Genomic DNA, 12,867 nt, shown 5'->3' with positions numbered 1-12,867 from the left:
GAGCCATACTGAGTCAGACCAATGGTCCATCTAGACCAGTATCCTGTTTTCCAAACAGTGGCCAAGCCAGGTCACAAGTGCCTGGCAGAAACCCAAATCATGGCAACATTCCATGTAGAACCCCAAAGAACAGCAAGATCCTGGAATCCTAAAGAGTAACAAGATTCCATGCAGAATCTCAAAGAGTAGCAACATTCCATGTAGAACCCCAAAGAACAGCAAGATTCTGGAATACTAAAGAGTGACAAGATTCCATACAGAATCTCAGAGTAGCAACATTCCGTACTACAAATCCAAGGGCAAACAATTGCTTCCCATGTCTGTCTCAACAGCAATAGCCTCAGACATTGTACAAAAGTCTAGTGACTGGTTTGTTAAGGCAGTACTTCTCAACCCAGTCCTTGAGGCATACCTAGTCCCATCAGAATTTCAGGATACCCACGATTAACATGCATAAGATAGATTTACATACCAAGGAGGCAGTGTGTGCAAATCTATCTCATGCATATGTTTTGTGGATATCCTGAAAACCCGATGGGACTAGGTATGACTGAAGGACTGGGTTGTGAAGCACTGTCTAAGGAATCAGACAACATACTTTAAAAAGAGTTCCTTTTCTACTTGGTGGATGAGATGTCCAGCTAGACGTTGATGAATATTGAGCTGACCTTGCTGGAGAATTCAAAATGTTCAAATATCCCCAATTCCTCTTTTTTGCCCCATGCAATACACACAGGATTTCTATTGTCTCTGATACCATACAGAACATCAAATTTAGATGCTGATCTTGCTGCCCATCCACTATTGGCATTTTAAGGACCCTCAAGTATAACAGGAATGTGTCAGTGACGAGTTATCTGTGGACGCCCTTTGGGTTCCACCATACTACAACTTCAAGAGGTGGATTCCTTAGGATAAAAGGTCAACTCTTTTTTGCCCAACCTGACCTAACATAACCACCTGGCTACAAATTCATAAGGTTGTAACATGCTACAGCATTCAGTACTCTGTGACAGATCAGATTACACTGTGTTAAGCATAAATCTGTGAATGCCGATTTATAGCTATGTTGAATAATAAGTCAAATCCCGAAAAACAAGTCAGTTTGCAGCGCTCGAGAGCTGGCGTTTGTCCTGCCCAAATCTCTATGAAGACAATTTTCAAATCAGTTGACCCACTGACTATGAAAACTGTCATCCCTCAATACAGCTACAAATATGCATGGTATTTCAAAAAGTACATTTTTAGAGCAAGCATTCCTGAGTATGTGTTTTATGTGGAATCAGAAAATGATTCACAAAGACAGTATTCTCAAATCTAAGGTTCTCATTCACTAAGCAGATATGCCAAGTCACATGTATTTGGTGTGTGACACGTGTAGCTAGGCCTCTTCTCCAGCTCACATGCATAACTATGTGAATCTCACACATTGCCGATCTCTCCTTCCATTTCCTGATCCTATTCCCCCAGCCTGGTCCAGCTTCTCTCACTTTCCAGGCTCCCGCAGATTTTGCTCACACCTTTTTCAGTAGCAGCTCAAGGCGAGTTACATTTGAGTAACTCTGGGTATTTCTATGTCCCAGGAGGTCTCACAGCCTAGGTTTGTACCTGAGGCAATGGAGGGTTAAGTGACTTGCCCAAGATCACAAGGAGCAGCAGTTGGATTTGAACCAGGCACCTCTGGATGTCAAGACCAGTGCTCTAACCACTAGGCCACTCCTCCACTCCCATATTTACCCTTATTTACCAAAGATCTCATTTTATGCAATTGATGGAACCTAACTAGCAACACAGATTAAAGGCATTAGCGTATACTAACGCAGTTAGCATGCTTTAGTAAATCTAGCCAAGAGATTCTCGACCCAGGTCTTACGACACATCCAACCAGTCAAGACTTCAGGATATCCATTGTATGCAAATCTATTTCACGCATATTCATTGAGGATATCCTGAATACTTGACTGTATGGGTGTTGAGAATCCCTGATCTAGCCCTTAGCTTTCATATATAGCAGTCAAAAAGTGATAAACGTTCACCCAATTAAGTTTATTGTAGATTTACTATACTGCCCTTCAGCTTAATATCAGTGTGGTTTATAGTTATCAATCAAAAATATATAAAAACAATCAACCAACCAAACATCAAACAAAGCACCCATGGAAGAAAAAAAATGACAGCAATGGGACCTTGGAGACCTCTCACATTTTAAATCACAGAATGCTTTCTGATGTTTCAGGGTCTACCCATGCATTACACAAGTCTGTCATACCCCAGTCTGGCATAAAACACAGCTGAGAGCCAGGTGTTACTATACAGCCAACATTTAAACGTGGTCTGTTTTCACTTTCAAGATTTAAAACAAAGCGAACATTACAAAATGATGCGTCATCATTTATGCCACATTTCCAAATGAGGACCATTTTCACAAGAAAGCTCTGAAATGTTATCCTCGAGGCACAAAAAAAAATAACATTTTCTTTGGGTCACAAAGAAAATCTGGGGTTCCTAGCCCATTATAAACCATAAAGCTGTATGTCTCTGTTGATCACCCCACCCCTCACCTATCCACACTCATCCTGTTAGAATATCAATGATATGCTTTGATGTCCCCATGCGTACCTCCGACCCACCCCTATCCTCCCACCCTGTCAGACTGTCATAGTAATGCTTGAATGTTTTCACTTATATACACTGTCAGCTAGCACATTTGCTTATTTCCGATCTGAGGAAGAAGGGCAACCTTCGAAAGCTAATCAAGAAATGTATTAAGTTATGTCCAATAAAAAAGGTATCATCTTATTTTCTTTTCCATGTTTTATTTTGTTTGATTTCTATAGATTCTACATGGAATGTTGCTATTCCACTAGCAACATTTCATGTAGAAGTCGGCCCTTGTAGATCACCAATGTGGCCGCGCAGGCTTCTACTTCTGTGAGTCTGACGTCCTGCACGTACGTGCAGGACGTCAGACTCACAGAAACAGAAGCCTGCGCAGCCTTCTACATGGAATGTTGCTAGTGGAATAGCAACATTCCATGTAGAATGTCCAATAGTAGCAACATTCCATGTAGAATCTCCAATAGTATCTATTTTACTGTCATAGTAATGCTTGAATGTTTTCACTTATATACACTGTCAGCTAGCACATTTGCTTATTTCCGATCTGAGGAAGAAGGGCAACCTTCGAAAGCTAATCAAGAAATGTATTAAGTTATGTCCAATAAAAAAGGTATCATCTTATTTTCTTTTCCATGTTTTCTGATTTCTATTGATAACCTTTGGGTCACAGAAGGAGCTATTTGTATTCCATCCGGTGTTCCCTTTTATGGCAGACATACAGGGCGGAATTAGTCATGCCCTTAGGGTGGGAAACAGAAACCCTGACAGCCTCACTGCAGCTGCCCCCAAGGCTGTTCAAGCATAAACTTCATAAAATAATGGGAAGTGTCTATGATTAGAAGTTCTCCTCATCATTAGATACTAAAAACAAAAAAATAAGAAAAGCATCGTCGGCATTTCTCCTTAGTTATATCTTTACAAAAACAGAAGTCCCTGACTGACTGATTTATCTAGCATACACACACACAAAAAGAGAAACAGCACCCCACAGATGTAAAAACCATAAAGCAAAAGGCAGGGTGAGAAGACCAAAGTACCAAAAGAGAACGCTTTATTTAACGACTCAAATGACCCGATACGGCCCACTTTCGACAGAACATGCTGGCATCAGGGGTCCAAAAGGTCTGTGTGGATACAGCTTCAGCAGGAAGTCGTAGCTAGTCTTGATAAAGACTTAATATGCATAAACGCACATGTTTCACAGGTTCAAGAACGCTGAAACACGGCTGTGTCAGGACAGTCGCTTCATCAATTCTGGATACTGCAATAAAGCATTCTTTCTGGAACTCCTGTCTTCTCAACAGCAATAAATCTCCCAGACTCTGGGAGGTGGGTTCATATAGTACCTTATAAATGCCTGGTCTTACAACCAGGAAATATAAAATAGAGGGATATATCTAATATGTAAAAATAGTACAATAAAAAAAAGCAAAAAGGAGCAAAAACAGTACAATAAGCAAACACAAAGCAAAAGGAAGTAAAAACCATACAATAAACAAATGAAAAGAAAGCAAAAGCAATACAATAAAAAAACATTCACTCTTGATTCATGTTTGTTTATTGGCCTTATAACTGTGACTAATTGTAGGGTTAGCCTGATTCGATCTCTATCTACTCACATATGCTTTCAGAAGTAGTTTTTTTTGTTTTTTTTTAACAACAACAACAAAAAAATTTCATTGTTTTAGAGTACAATTCTAAGGCAAATTGCAATTAAGCTTGAATCTGACTAATTTAAAATTCTTATCAGCCCATATATAGTAGGAAAATTGTGGACATTTTCATACTATCCTCCCAAATTCTATAAATGGTGCCTTAAATGTGCACCCTAATTTGGCTGCACAGGCAAATTGTGCGCACAACTTAACAAGCCAATCAGCACCAATAACTTATACTTAACCAATCAGCGCGGCACTAATTGGCTTTAATTAGAATTTACGTGCACAACTTTCTAGGCGTATTCTATAACATGGTGCGTGCAGCTGAAAAAGGGGCACAGAATGGGTGGTGGGTCATGAGCATTTCAAAAAACTATGCAACTATTATGGAATACACCTGATCTGCGCCTAAGTTAGGCTCAGGTATTTAGGCCTGGTTTTAGGTGGCCTAAATGAGCACATTCTATAAACTACACATAACTTTAGGTGTAGTTCATATAACCGCACTAAGCATGTAGATTTTCAGCGCTGATTGTTAAGGCGCCATTTACAGAATTTGGCTCTATATGCTTATGTCATTTCTGAACACTAAAAAAAAAAATGAAGATGATGCAAAATTTACAATCACAATTTTGAGTTGCCCGCTTACTTGGCATTTGCATAGCATGTCATTTGCAGCCAATATTCAAAGAGAAACAATCTGGAGAAATTTCAAGTAGGAATGTGCTGTTATTTTAAAATAAGGAAGCAATAACATTTATTTGGCACTGTTTCCAATGAAAATAGCACACAAAATATAATTCTGGGGTTTTTCACATGCTAAAAAAAAAAAGTGTGCTTTGTACCTACTACGGCAGTCCAAGCATACTTCAAACTAGGCAAAGGGGAAGCAATTTTCAGGCTACCAAGGTAAACGGCTTTGAAAACTACCTCCATTATGGGTTTATAGAGCAGAAATATGAAAGACGGGGAAAGCCAAAGAAAGCAAGTACCAGAGACTCTACACTGAACTGGGGCTGCCAACTGACTCCATGTTTTCAGGACAGGTTGATGGAGGCCTGGGCTTTGCCCCACTGCATGTAGTTCTGGTTCTCCTATTGGCTGTCTCTACGATAAACAAGACTGCAAGTCCATGCATGCAATGAGAACTGGATTTATCAATCCTGAAAAAAAACTGTAGCCGAGTGGCAGCCCTAAATACAGGTCAAGGAAGAGCAGGCTGTGGCAACCGTTTGGACAACAAAACCAACTACGAAGCTAAGTCATTTATTGAATATCTTCTTTTTGGATTAGGTATATGGTGTTTGATGTTAACCAGTAAGTTTTCGGCATTTTGATTCTAAAGTGCTCCATTTTTCTTCAGCTGTTTAATGAGTATCTTGGGGCGGTTTTTTCCCGCCTATGATGAGGAACAGATCCTCTTAAGACCGAGTAATTGGTCACCAGGATCGATTGATGCTTAAGAGGTCGCGTTGATCCTAAGCACCTTGAGGCTTTTTTTCCCCCCCTTAAATTTTCAAACATTATAAGATTGGTCACGCTGTATGACCACTATCGAGCGGAAAAGAGCGGGGTATAAATGCCAGAAATAAATAAATAAATACATATCGTTCATTCTTCTTTTTTTCATTTAGCAGTGGGAGTTACTTATTTTGTATGTCATTCAGTTGCTACTCCTACAACCACTTTTGACATTGTTTAATGAGCCCTAAATACAGCGCAAATGTCTGATGCTATTTTTAGATCTCTTTGATATGGTATAGTTTGTCTTTGTAATTATCACATTCCAGTGAACAGCATACAAAGGAACAATACAAATACTGTACTGTTGTGCTACATGTAGGTTTGATTTTGACTTGATTTTGATTATAAGTCAAGAAAATAAGTAAGCACTTAGACGTACACATTTCCATAGGTTACTATAGACACGTATTTTCAAAGCACTTAGGGGTCCCTTTACTACGGTGCGCTGAAAAATGGCTTGCGGTAGTGTAGGTGTGAGTTTTTGGTGTGTGCCGATCCATTTTTCAGTGCGCCTGTAAAACAGGTCTTTTTAAAATTTTTGCCGAAAATGGACGTGCGGCAAAATCAAAATTGGCGCGTGTCCATTTTGGGTCTGAAACCTTACCACCAGCCATTGACCTAGCGGTAAGGTCTCATGCGGTAATGACCCACGCGCGCCAAATGCCACTTGGCGTGCGTCCAATATGTCCATCCAAAAATAAAAATAATTTTTTGGATGCGTGCCAAAAATGAAATTACCGCAAGAGTCAAGCGGTAGCCAGGCGGTAACTCCATATTGGTGCGCATTGGGCACACGTAGACGCTAACTCAGCTTAGTAAAAGGGCCCCCAAGACTTAGAAAGTTCCATAGTAACCTACGGAACTTTGTAAGTGCTTTGAAAATACACATCAATATCTACTAGAAACACAACAAGAAATGGTCAAGAGGTTTTGCTTTGAACACATGCTTTGAACACTGGACATATTTCCACAGCACGTAGATAAAATTATTACCTGTCCGCATCCACGGTGACATCATGTACCCCTCTTTGAATGACATCACGCGAGGCACCTAGATCAGGAATTCTATTAAGACTTCTGGTATATAGACTGAGCCCTCCATCTGTCATATAGCTGAAAAGACAAAGGGTTTGTTGAGCATGCTTTCATGTCTCCGTATGTATTACTGTACATATCCTACTTCTCTAGTTGGAAATCTTATTATCTCTTTCATGTTTTATTACATTTTATTTTTGCATTGTGTAACTAAGTATTAAAGTAAATTATGCATCTCTACAGCTCTTTCAGTCATTATGAAGTACGATTATTTGACTTTCAATATTTATAATGGGGGATTCTTATATTTAAGAAGGTGATTTGATTGAAGTCTATGGACATACATGATGTGATTAAGATTGATTGCTTTCCCATGACAATCAGCATCTCAATTTAATTTTGGCTGAACTGTACAATTAAAATCAAATGTAAAGTGCATTATTATGTAAGAATACGCAAAAGACCATGCAGAATGAACAGGGTTTGATTCTTGGCTCAGTTCTTCAGTCAGGGTTGTGGACAGACAGAAACAGAACTCACATCCCCCCGAGTTGGGGAAAGAGTCAATCATTGTGCAATGGCGACCACTAGTGGACAGATTTAGGGCCTAGGATTGCAGGATCCTGAAAGAGGCCTGGTGCGTGGCCTCCTGCTGAGGATCAATGAGGTAATGACTGCCACTAAAGGAGAACTGGAAAGGAGTATAGTAGGGAATGAAGGCTCATGTTCCCCAATCCCAGTTCTGGGTCCAACTGAGCCGGAAATATAAAGAAAATGGGTGCGTTCCGATTGCTATATTGCCTTTTCCAGTCATGGATCGTCTATAAAGAGCTAGTAGTGTTTCTGCAACGTTAGCTAGCTTCAGTCTAACAGCTTTGTTTAGAACTCTAGTTCAAGGGAAGAACTGTTAAGTAGCAAAACGTAGAGACAGGCTGTGGACTCCCCAGCCAGTTGAGTTTTCAGGATATCCACAAAGAATATACATGCGATAAATCTGCATGCAATAGAGGCAGGTGTATGCAGATCAATCTCATGCATTTTCATTGTGGACATTCTGAAAACCTGGCTGGCTGCTGGGTCCCCATGACAGGTTTGGGACGTCCTGATATAGAGTGTGGTGGTCAATGGAGTCCACCCTGGTGAAGGCTAAGTAAGCAGTAGGGTAGGTGCTAGGAGTAATTCCTTTCATGATCTTTGTCAGCGACACTGCAGAAGGACATGAAGAAAAATTAAGCTTCACTGCAGATGATAAATAAAAACCGAAATGGAATGGATATCCCAAAGGGAGTATAAAATAATGAAAGGGCTTTTGAAAGCCTAAAAGAGTAGATAAGGGTTTGGAAAATAAGCATCAGTGCTCAGGGCCAGCCCTACCAATTACATTCTAGGCATTTGTCGAGGGCGGCAAAATTTAGGAGAAGGGGACTAGTAAAGCAGCAAGAGAGCTTCAGCGCATCATTTAGATACAATCAAGCTCATGGCTTGCCACATCCCACCCCTTCTGACAGGAAGTTTGCCTGGTATACAGACTATGGGGTTCTTTTACTAAGGTGCTCTGAAAAATAGCCTGCGGTAGTGTAGACGCATGTTTTGGGTGCACGCAGAATTATTTTTTAGCGCACCTACAAAAAAATGCCTTTTTTTGCCGAAAACAGAAGTGCGAAAAAATTAAAATTGTCGTGCGTCCATTTTGGGTCTGGGACCTTACCGCAAGCCACTGACCTAGCGGTAAGGTCTCACGCAGTAACCAGGCAGTAATGGTTTACATGCATCAAATGCCATTTGACGCACGTAGCTGCCGCGTGCCAGAAAATAAAAATATTTTTCAGATGAGCCTACCGGACGCGTACCAAAATTGAAATTACTGCAAGGGCCACGTGGTAACCGGTCAGTAACTCCAATTTGGCAGCTTAGTAAAAGGGCCCCTATTTTCTTAATACTCGCAAAGAATAACTAAGAAATTTTCTTTTCTACTATACACTGATATCAATGCAAATATATTTTGTAAAGCATATTTAATCATTCTAAGATACATAAACAATGATTCACATAGAACATTCAGTCCATTTGTACTCTTCACAATTTGCACAACCGGGGATGAAACATTACTTACCCACTGTTAATATCATCAGCCCGTAGGCCTTTCCCCAGGATGTCCCCATCACTCATGTACCCTCCAACATCTACTTCAGGAGCCATGTCCAGTTCACTGTGTCCTTTTTCGCACATGTCCATTTGTGACATGTTCCCAAGACGAGAAACAGCTGCACGGCGAAGAGGCGTGGTATACATGAAACGAGAGGGGTCCGTGTGTATGAAGCGGCTGGCACCACTGCGAGGGTAACCGCCACCCAAGGATGGGGCGTCTCCTGCCTGGAGCCGAGGGCTCGCCTGTCCAAGCCTCCAAGTAACTGCGGAGGACCGGCTTGACAAGCTTGGAATACTTCTCCCGTTCACTTCTGTTGTCACAGTGCTGTCAAACGTGGTCTCCAATGTGCTAAAGAAACAAAACGCAAAATCAGGTAATTAGATTTCATTCTATAAACTTGCGTGCATTTGTGAACACTTAAGGTCAAATTCTATAAATGGCGCCTTACAAATCGATGCTGAAAAAAACACGTGCTCAGGGCGATTCTAACAACTATGCCTAAAGTTAGACGTAGTTTATAGAATACACACTCACATGCCGTTCTTGCGACTGAAATTTAGGCATATCCATTTAGGTCACCTAAAACCAGACCTAAATACCTGCACCTAACTTAGGTGCAGATCGGGTGCATTCCATAACAGTGCACATAGTTTTTGGAAACGACCATGACCCGCCTATTCCACACACACAGCCACGCCCCCTTTTTGGCAGCATGCATTTAGAATTTACACGCACCATGTAATAGAATACGCCTAGAAAGTTCTATGTGTAAATTCTAATTAAAGCCCTATTATTTAGTTATGAACATTTATACCCCACTTTTTTCCACACAAAGCAGACTCAAAGTGGCTTATAATGTACAGATTAATCAATTACAATTACATTGGATAGGGGGGGAAGGAACAGGGTAAGAAGGTTAAGGGAAGAGAGACTAAGATGGACGGTGGAAATCCAGATGCGGAGATGGCCCAGAGTGGTTCGAACAGTTCACAGCAAGGCGATCCACAATTGGGAGCTGTAGCAATACCCACTTAGACAATGCTGTCTAAAATAGAAGAGGTCGTAGGTAATAATTACTTCTGGGAAATGCAGAGAGGATTTAAGCCCAACAGCAAAATTAATTTTCTCATCCTACAAAGCTGAAGGGAGGAAAAGATGGCAAGAGATATTTTTTTATTAAACAGGAACAGACTTCCAAGAAAAGTGATAGAAATCACAGTGCTACTACTAATTGGTTAAGTACCAATTATCAGCGCTGATTGGCTTGTTAATCAATTAATTTGCGTGTGTAATTTGGCCATTCATAGAATTTGGGGGACGGCGTGCAAATTTGCACATGCGAGTTATAGAATTGTTTAATTAGATGCTAACTGGCATTAACAACCAATTGGCTAATATTGGTATTAATGCTAATTGGTTCTAATTAGCAGTTACGTATGTAACTGCCCTTGGTTAGTATTCTGTAACCTCTGCACATAAAATCTAGTGCTCGCATCTGCAAGGGAGTATAGACATGAGAGGGACATGAGCGGCTCAGGGGTGTGTGCAGGACTAGCGCACACAGGTTACAGAAATACTAGTGTACGTCAGCATTTACACACGTGAGCATTTACACCATACAATGAGCTGGTGAAAGTGCTCACAACTAAAGTTATGTGCGTAAATGCTGACTTCCACTAGTATTCTATCCTGGCAATTATGCACATAATTATCATTATAGAATTACACACTTACCCATGGATTCTACATATGGTGCCTGAAAATCTGCATGGAAACCGGTGTATTCTATAACAATGCGCATAACTTAATTGGTTAACTAATCAGCGCTGTCATTTGGATGGTTAACAAGCAATTAGCACAAATTGGCATTGAGATGTACGCACATAACTCACTAAGTGTATTCTATAATGTGGTGCGCCTAAATTCTAAGTCGCATAGTTGAAAAGGGGGGGGTGTGACCATGGGTGCGCCGTGGGCGTTTCTAAAATCTATGTGCGTTATTATACAATACACCCAATCTGCGCCTAAGTTAGGCATCGGAATTCACACCAAGTAAAACATGGCCTAAATGGATGCGAACAAATTTAGTCGTGTGGCGAGCCAATCAGTGTACTCTATATACCGCACAGAAATTTAAGTCTATTCTATAAAATTTATTTATTTTATTTGTTACATTTGTATCCCGCATTTTCCCACCTATTTGCAGGCTCAAATAGGTGGGAAAATGCGGGATACAAATGTAACAAATAAAATAAACAAAAAAATAAATACATTTTAGGTGTACTTTACAGAATACGCTTAGGCATAAGTTTTTTTCCACGCGGAGTTTTCAGGCGCCATGTATAGAATCTGGTGCTTAACGCATTTTATTATGGCACCTAACTTTAAGTGCCCTTATGAGAATTTACCCCCATGTGTCTGCGGAAAACAGAGAGGATTACCCAGTGCAAACGAACAAGGGGTTATATAAGATCTCGAACCGGAAACAATCCGTATATGCATAGGTGGCGGAACGCGGTGACTTACTGAAACCATGGCTTGACCAATATTTTGCCTGGCATTGCATCAGCAACTAGAGAGCACAGTTCAGGAAATTGATTTGCTTGACGTGTACAACTGAAAAGATGATCCACCACCCTACAAAATGATTTCAAATTTGCATATACATATACACTGATGGATTTGTACTCTTATTCACGCTTAGGGATGTGGATAACTGGCTGCCTGCCTCTCCCCCAACAGTTTAAGCTTCTCCTACTAACCTACAAATGCACTCGATCTGCAGCCCCTCAATACCTCTCTACCCTCATCTCCCCTTACACTCCTACCCGTAACCTCCGCTCACAGGACAAATCCCTCCTTCTCAGTACCCTTCTCCACCACCGCCAACTCCAGGCTCCGCCCTTTCTGCCTCGCCTCACCCTATGCTTGGAATAAACTCCCTGAGCCCATACGACAAGCCCCCCCCCCCTCCCTGCCCATCTTCAAATCCTTACTCAAAGCCCACCTCTTCAATGTCGCCTTCGGCACCTAACCATGATACCTCCCATTCAGGAAATCTAGACTGCCCCAATTTGACTGACTGTATTTTTGTGTCCTTTAGACTGTAAGCTCTTTTGAGCAGGGACTGTCCTTCTTTAATTGTACAGCACTGCATAACCCTAGTAGCGCTTTAGAAATGTTAAGTAGTAGTAGTAACTATTCCTAATTCCATATGTGATGGGTCAAATGACGAAAGAACAGCAGCAGGTCCGGTCACCTGTTAGGTTCGGACAGCGCCACAGCTGATGATTTAAAACAAATGGCTTGTAAGAACTCGTACCTGGGTATTCTGCCTATTGGTAAACGCGCCCCCATATACAAATGATTTGTGTGCAAGTCGCATCTATACTACATTCGCTCCACGTGTCTCTGCATCTTTCAAAAATACCTGTGACTTATCTGAGTCCCTCTAAGGCTGGACATGGTTTCCTCCAAGTTCTGTCTCAAATCTGCTATGTTCTTCACCGTTCTCATTCTTCTCGCCTCGGGGTCTTCCCCTGTGAGAAAATCAGGCAACTAATTGAAGAAAAAAATTATATAGACAAACAGGGAGAATGCAGTCTGTTGTGAGATATACTGTAGGCTTTAGTTAATTTTTTTTTTCCTTTTTTCATTGCTTCTCATATGCTAAAAAGGCAGGTGAATGTCTCATGCAGGCTACCTCCCTCCTCCCTTTCAAACCTAAGGCAGCATGAAAAAAAACTGCACTGAGTATAATGCCAGAGTCTTTTCCTTCAAATAATAAACTAAATTGGGATTTTTCCACTATGCGGCTGGACTTCCTCTATCACACAATTCTTAGCCGTCAAACAACTGAAACGTCAAAGACAGAAATTAAAC

At 40.9% G+C, this 12,867-nt stretch overlaps 1 protein-coding gene across 6 annotated transcripts in view; it reads right to left on the bottom strand.

Moving 5' to 3' along the window:
• NAV3 (neuron navigator 3) overlaps nucleotides 1–12,867 on the bottom strand; it is a 454,524-nt gene that overhangs the window by 112,373 nt on the left and 329,284 nt on the right. For all 6 annotated transcript variants that reach the window (XM_030214020.1, XM_030214022.1, XM_030214018.1 and 3 more), the window contains exons 10-12: nucleotides 12,416–12,524; nucleotides 8,950–9,333; nucleotides 6,795–6,914 (exon numbers count right to left, since the gene is read on the bottom strand). In XM_030214020.1, coding sequence (XP_030069880.1) covers nucleotides 6,795–6,914; nucleotides 8,950–9,333; nucleotides 12,416–12,524 — 613 coding nt within the window. The remainder of the gene's footprint in view (nucleotides 1–6,794; nucleotides 6,915–8,949; nucleotides 9,334–12,415; nucleotides 12,525–12,867) is intronic.

Source organism: Microcaecilia unicolor, chromosome 9 (assembly GCF_901765095.1).
Source record: "Microcaecilia unicolor chromosome 9, aMicUni1.1, whole genome shotgun sequence".
NCBI classification, from domain to species: Eukaryota; Metazoa; Chordata; class Amphibia; order Gymnophiona; family Siphonopidae; genus Microcaecilia; species Microcaecilia unicolor.
Note: the sequence above shows the minus strand (reverse complement) of the source record. Positions and strands in the feature narration are given on the sequence as shown.